Source organism: Aplysia californica, unplaced genomic scaffold (genome assembly GCF_000002075.1).
Source record: "Aplysia californica isolate F4 #8 unplaced genomic scaffold, AplCal3.0 scaffold01398, whole genome shotgun sequence".
Taxonomy (NCBI): Eukaryota; Metazoa; Mollusca; class Gastropoda; order Aplysiida; family Aplysiidae; genus Aplysia; species Aplysia californica.
In genome coordinates, this window is record NW_004798668.1 from 85,695 (window position 1) to 93,451 (window position 7,757).

The following is a 7,757-nucleotide window of genomic DNA, read 5'->3' on the forward strand; positions in this document are numbered from 1 at the left end:
ACACTAGAACGTGTTGGCACACACATATGTATGACAATAAGACACACACAAACACACTAGAACGTGTTGGCACACACATATGTATGACAATAAGACACACACAAACACACTAGAACGTGTTGGCACACACATATGTATGACAATAAGACACACTTACACACTAGAACGTGTTGGCACACACATGTGTATGACAATAAGACACACATACACACTAGAATACGAAGAACGTGTAGTGTAGGCATACATACGACCCACGTACAACAATGAAACACACACAAACAACCATGGATTTCGCACAACAACAAAATTTCCTTACATCTCGCGGTGACTCTTCACACTTGATCCGTTTCCTGCCAGAGCTGCCCTCCTCCATGTCGCCATCGACCTCACTGGTAAGTTGTCGCTTGCCAGGATCCCCGGCGGGAGGCGGTGGTGCCACCTTGGGTGAGGCAGCCATCTTGGATGTGGCGTTTTTCCGACCGGCATCCTTTGACGAAGTCTTCCCGGCAGCTTTCTCCGCAAGTTTCCTGGCCACCAGAGCAAAGTCGTTGCTGTCAAGGTCACTGTCATACGAGTCGTACGCCCCTGGTGCAGAAGTAGAAGCGGCCTTGACCTCTGAACCTGCGCCTGCTACCTCTGGTGCTCCGGCCACCAGCTCCGACAAGAGCAACTTTTGGTCAGGAGTTGCGGAACTCAGTCCGGAACTGGACATTGGGGTACCTTTGCGGGGAGACTTTTTGCTTGACCATGCTTCAGAGGGCAGGGCAGGAGATGAGTTGGCGTCTGCTGAGGTTCTTGATTTGCGACTACGAATAATTTCCTTCGTGTCGGCAGATGAGGCAGAATCATAATCCATCTCAACACTGGCCTTTGCCTTGACTTTTGGCGGATCTGTTGGTCGTGAACTACGTTTGAAGTCATTTAAAACTTTAGCATCTTCTTTAACAGACGGTGTCAATTTCTGGACTTTTCTGGGAACTTCCGGAGCTAGGGGGGAAACAGCAGCTGTTTCCTGGTCCTGTTTCTCATCGCGTGGAGGAGAACGTAACATGCTCAGACCACCAAACTTGGGAAGTGGGCATTCTTCATCGTCGCTGTCATCATCCTCTCCTCCTCTCTTCCTCTTCTTCTTTTTCTTGTTTTTGAAATTATTTCTCCTGAAGGAATCTTGTTGCGAGTCGCTAGCGTCAAACTGCGACAGCTCACGCCAAGTGCTGCCATTCAGCTGTTCTTTATTGCCCACACTTTCAGATTCTAAGTCCATAAAAGACGTTTCATCTTTTGAACCAAGGACGGGACTACTAGCAGCCAAACTTTCTTCTAGTTCTCTACTTTCACGTTCTCTATTTCCAAACACAGGCTTCTCTTTCAGCTCAGCAGAGGAGTCACTCACACTTTTGTTTGTTTTTTTGTCGCTATTTCTCGACTTGTTCAACTTGCCAGGCGTCGTCGACTTGTGGGGAGACAAAGACGCTGGTGACATCTGCTCGGAGTCACTGTCAACGTCGCTATCGAACCTGTTGGACGTTTGTTGCTGGGAGCTGTTTTGTTTTGGAGAGTTTTTGTTGATGGGAACGATTTCTAAATCTTCTTCCTTGGGAACATATTTCTGTCGCACTGACCCGTTGACCAATGAGTCGTCGCCGCGGGCTGCCTGACTCGGAGCAAGCTTGGGCAAAACTTGCACTGGTTTCTGCCCTTGTTTTTTCGAGGGTGGGAACTGACCTTTCATCTTTTTAACAATCTCTGAATCTGGCGTGTCAATTTCCCAGGTGAGCGAGGCAGGTGGTGAGCGGTGTGGAAGTTCCGTGACGCTGTCCTTGAACACTTTGGCCGTGTGGCACAGTTTGGACGGATCGTGTTTCACAATCTGAAATTGAACAAAATTAAAATTTCATACAATTTTCAAAACATAGACAGCAATTGGCAAAACAAATAAAAAGGTTTTCAGTTGGTTTCTTCAACGTCTTCACACATTATCTGACAGTTGGAAAAAAAACAAACAAAAAGGTTTTCAGTTGGTTTCTTCAACGTTTTCACACATTATCTGACAGTTGGAAAACAAACAAACAACCGAAAACAAATAAAAAGGTACGTTCTGTGACGTTCAAAGTGAATTCTGATAACGAACTTAATCAAAACTAGCTTGACAAGATGAATGAGAGAGATGACGAGTTGAACAATCTATATCCAAAGTTCAGACAATGAAGGAGGGGAGACAATGAAGGAGGGGAGACAATGACTTCATTCAAACTGGTTTAACAAGATGAACGTTACATCCTATTTGACATTTGTCACGGTAAAGTAGTTCCAAAGTGGAAAACTAGGAGAGCCACAGGACAGAGAGTTTAAGGTTTCCTAAAACAGAACTTGATCCCTTGAGAGTTCTCAGGTGGAGTACCTCTGTACAACAGGTGGAGTACCTCTGTACAACAGGTGGAGTACCTCTGTACAACAGGTGGAGAACCTCTGTACAACAGGTGGAGAACCTCTGTACAACAGGTGGAGAACCCATCTGTACAACAAACGCTCCATTCATAAAGTCATGGACAATCAAAATCTTGTCAGTAATAAATTGATGCATGCCACACAAATTCGAGTTTAGTTTTAGTAAGAATCTTAAGGCACTTGCAACACAACAAGATCACAGGAGCGCTATGGAATAGAGGAGCTACAAGAGAGTAACAAATACAAAAAAGAAGAAGGAGAGAGAAGGACGACAGATGTTGCACAGGATAGAAGGAGCAAACCACACGGGAGCACTCGCCAACCACCCACCACGACAGTCTAGGACAGACTCAGCCTCTTGCTTACCTTTAACATGGACGACTTCTTCAGCTTCAGCGTGGGCAACACTCGCCCATACTTCCCCACAACCCAGTCCTGTCAACGATTCAAGTAGAGAGAACACAACACGGTTACAACATGTTACTTTTTACAGTTTCAGTAAGTGTTTTACGGCACTTGCAACACAATAAGGTCACATAAGTGGCAAAGATTAGGTGTTACAAGAGAGTAACAAACACAAAAATAGAAGAAGCAAACCACACCAGAGCACCCGCCAACTACCCACGGGTTAACATTTGCCAAGCATCAATTCAGACAAAAGGTACCAGTACCAGGATGGAAATTCTTAGTACAGCATACTCACTAGTACCCATTCCAAATAAAACAAATGAAAACAAAAATATCTCATTATTTTTCATCCCAAAAATTGCCTGTGGAAAAAAATTCTCCATGGTCAAGGTCAGAATGGACTCTGGTCAGCTTCTCCCGCCCCAGTACAAAGAAAGGAACAGCAAACTTTGGTGTTATACAAACATTCCGTCAAATAAACGCAAACATTCCGTCAAATAGACACAAACATTCCGTCAAATAGACACAAACATTCCGTCAAATAAACACAAACATTCCGTCAAATAGACACAAACATTCCGTCAAATAAACACAAACATTCCGTCAAATAAACACAAACATTCCGTCAAATAAACACAAACATTCCGTCAAATAGACACAAACATTCCGTCAAATAGACACAAACATTCCGTCAAATAGACACAAACATTCCGTCAAATAAACACAAACATTCCGTCAAATAGACACAAACATTCCGTCAAATAGACACAAACATTCCGTCAAATAGACACAAACATTCCGTCAAATAAACACAAACATTCCGTCAAATAAACACAAACATGTCAAATAAACACAAACAAACAACTTAAGGGAAGACCCGGGTCGGTGATCCCAGACAATATCCATACAATTTTTCAAACTATCCAACTTTTGTTTTTTGCGGAAAAACATCCTTTGACATCTGTTCTATTGGGTCACAATGACGAAACTGTTGAAAAAACACCCTAAATGACCTAAAAGGGCGTTTGAAAAGTGCAAATTGCTCTAAAAATCCTTTGAAAAATCCCTGTTTTTTCTGTTTTTCTCAAAATCTACTTTTTGACATATGTGACCTTCTGGGTGCAAGGAGTTTTCAAAGCCTACTGAAGCTAGAAGCTTCAAATTTGGTGTACAGGTGCTTTAAGATCGATTCTGGGGATCTATGAAAGAGAATTGGGAAATAAATATTGGTTACTTGTGGAAATATTCAAATTTTTGGTAATATGTACCATAAAATTTCGTCAACTGACTCTAGGGGGTCCACTGACTTTGGGCTCACTTTTTTAGTTTTAAAGATAGGTCAAAATCCTCACATGGATCCCCAGTTTATATAAGTTTGTACTTGTGTGCCAAATTTCAGGCTGATAATTCAATATTTACTATGAAATTCTTCTGCACTAAGAAACTAGTTTGAAAATCCAAGATGGCTGCCACAGAGACCCATTTTTCTGAAAAATTCAACAAATTCACCCCTAGTACATCCTATTTACCTATGAACCTCTTGCACAATTACATGAAAGTGAATAAAAGTCATTCGTTTAGAACATTTTTCTGGGAGTGTATGTCACCCCTTAACAGTAATAGGTTCTGCGGCACTGGACTAAACAAACACAACAAATTGGTCAAAAAGTAACATTGCCACATTTTCACTTAGCAAGGTGAACTTGTTATCATAAATATTATATCTTCCAATTTAGACTTCAGATTCAAAGAAGTCAGTGCTCCCTCCCCCCCCCCCCCCTCCCTTACAAAAAATGGGGCAGAATTCCTTTTGATGTATACCACAGAGCAACATCTTCTATCCCACAAAAACATCTAAAAAGTGCGGAGAAACTAGAAGCAGGGTTCCTGCCATAAACTCCCCACCAAATTCCAGGAGAAACTTTTAAAATTCAAGGAGATTTGGTCAAGAAATTCATGCCGAAAGCCTATTTCCGATAGGCCTACACTTGTCCAAAAGGAATCATCGTTTCGATATTCCTACAAAAACTTTGTCCATATTCCATCTGGCGAAATTCAAGGAGTTATCAAGGGGGTTCCTCAAATTCAAGGAGTTTTCAAGAAGGTTTTAAGGAATTTTCAAGGACTCCTTGAATTCAAGGAAGTCGCAGGAACCCTGTAGAAGTCTACCTTCTTCCCAGGAATCGGGGTCCCCGGCACGGCCGGACCTTGTAGTTTGTCTATCTGCGGCGGCTGCCACGTTCCCGGCGACAGTGTGGGTGCCGGCGGCTCTGGCTCAGGTACTTCCTGTCTCTCCTTGACCAGTCTGAAAAACACACGGTGGAGGATCTCACTATACAACAGCGGCCATTGTTCATTACGACACAACCTAATTACAGTCAAAATTGTCCACGACAGCCACCTGTGGTCCAGGTGAAAAGTGGTTGTCTTAGACAGGTGGGTGTCTTGGACAATATCATTAGATTTTGTTTTAGTTAAGGTTTTACGTCGCTCGCAACTGCATAAGGTCATATGAGCGCCAAGGGGTGGATGTCAACAGAGAAGTCCTTACAGGGAATCAGGCTTATTCGGCTCACCTCTCTAGCCTCAACAGCACAAAGTCTGCCTCGACTATCAAGGCACCCCGGAAATAGCAGTTCACAAGAGAGTGACAAGCTTACAAAAGAAGTAGAGGAAATGACGATAGTAAGGATGAGGAAAGAAAAAGCAGCAGTTCCCCCTATGTTGTTCCGACAGAGCATGACATTGATGAATCAGCCCATTTACAATTCTACTGTGCATAAGAACATGTTAATGTCCCCCCTTTGGGAATGGCCAAAAGACACTTCAGTCAGTAGCACTGCCCTTGGGGGCAGGGTTGGGTTGGTTAATTTTTTTTATTTTAATCAACTTGATTTTAAAAATAAAAATCAGTGATTTAAATCACTTTTCAAAAAAATGTATTCAGTTTTTACATATATTTAAACATTCAGAATTCCTTTCCTTGGTTTTATTAAAAATATAAGGTTTAGTAGACTAATATAATCATGCTTAAAAGTCTGCTTTCCCCCCAGTCACTGTAAAATAATATAGTTCTCAATTTACTTTTTTTCATAATTGAAAACCAGGGTTGGGTTGATTTAAATAAATTTAAATCAACTTGATTTTAAAAATAAAACTCAGTGATTTAAAACCGTAGATCTATTCAATTTACTCTTTTTTCATAATTGAAATTAGCATTTTCTTTTTCTTTTTAGACAAACACAAGCGTGCGCACACACATACACACTGTAATAAAAATGCAAGTTTATCTACACATAATTACCCTCCCCCCCCCCCTTCCTTTTAGACTGACATTTTCTTCATTTTTTGTCTGTAGCCATAATTCACTGATATAGATCTAGCAGATTAAGGCTTTCTAAAATTGCAGTTGCTTAAATTAATCATTAGTTAAAATAAAGACAATGCATTTTGCACTAAAAGAACTTACTTTTAGCCACCAAAAATCCCAAACTGTGTCGACATTTAAAAAAAAAAAAAAAAATTTTTTTAAATCTGATTTAAATTTTAAAAATCTTGATTTCAATAAAAAAAATCGATTTTTTAAATTTTTATTTAAAAAATCCAAAAAAATCACCAACCCTGCTTTGGGGGGGGTAAGATATCATTGTTGGAATGTCAAAAAAAAAACATGCTGGGGGGGGGGGGGGGGAGTCAACTGCAGGTGTGACTTTATCGACAACGAGACCAGGGATATCTTCCGTCATGACTCATGGCCAGCTATACAAATGCACCAACAATGTCTCTTCGGTCAATTATTGTAACTTCAGATTTGAAAAAGAATTCTAACCTTTACAAAAATATATTCGGAGTTAAGTCGGGTGTATACCTGTTCAAGAAACTTTCTTTAGCGTACTGCAATTTCAAGACGGATCCTTTCCATTTGGCATTCTGGTACGCTGCGAAGCCTGAAAGGGAAGTAAGGGAGGAGGGAACAATTACTCTGCACAAAACATTGCAAAAGTCTGCATTCATTCCTAATGCATGCAACTGAAAGGGAAATAGCTGAAGTATGCACATATGCCATGAGTACAACGTAATGGGTACACAAAAATACAGCTATATAGTGGGCCCCAGTCAACCATCGGAACTGATGTCATGTCCCTGTTCTAGCTGAACCCAGATAAGACCAGGATCACGTTTACACACACTGTACGTAATAATGGACAAATACAATCGTTTTTCTTACACAGATCATTCACTACCAAATCATCAGTTATTTCTTCACTCTTTTTTTCCACAGATATTGTTGACTCCTCATCCTCATCCTGATTTTTTTCAGTGGTGGTTTAGTCTCATGGGCGTTGACGGGACATTATTTTTGGTTTATCAACACCTTTTGTCCATTTAAAAATACATTTTTATGTGGGTTTTCGCGAAAAATGTTGACCAAAGGTGCAAGAAATGTAAATTTGCTGTATTCAAGGACATTCAAGCTTTGAAAGTCACTAAACTTTGGCGGCCATTTTCTGGCTACTTTTACCCATGACATCAGGTGACCCCCACCACCCTATACCTCCAGGTGACCCCCACCACCCTATACCTCCAGGTGACCCCCACCACCCTATACCTCCAGGTGACCCCCACCACCCTATACCTCCAGGTGACCCCCACCACCCTGTACCTCCACGTGACCCCCACTACCCTGTACCTCCAGGTGACCCCCACTACCCTGTACCTCCAGGTGACCCCCACCACCCTATACCTCCAGGTGACCCCCACCACCCTATACCTCCAGGTGACCCCCACCACCCTATACCTCCAGGTGACCCCCACCACCCTATACCTCCAGGTGACCCCCACCACCCTATAACTCCAGGTGACCCGCCACTACCCTATACCTCCAGGTGACCCCAACTATC

At 42.0% G+C, this 7,757-nt stretch overlaps 1 protein-coding gene across 1 annotated transcript in view; it reads right to left on the bottom strand.

The window, feature by feature from the left end:
• Positions 1–7,757, bottom strand: part of LOC106013872 (nucleolar protein 8) — a 17,758-nt gene that overhangs the window by 2,842 nt on the left and 7,159 nt on the right. Inside the window, exons 4-7 of the mRNA XM_035973550.1 lie at positions 6,725–6,803; positions 5,026–5,161; positions 2,815–2,883; positions 317–1,870 (exon numbers count right to left, since the gene is read on the bottom strand). Coding sequence (XP_035829443.1) covers positions 317–1,870; positions 2,815–2,883; positions 5,026–5,161; positions 6,725–6,803 — 1,838 coding nt within the window. The remainder of the gene's footprint in view (positions 1–316; positions 1,871–2,814; positions 2,884–5,025; positions 5,162–6,724; positions 6,804–7,757) is intronic.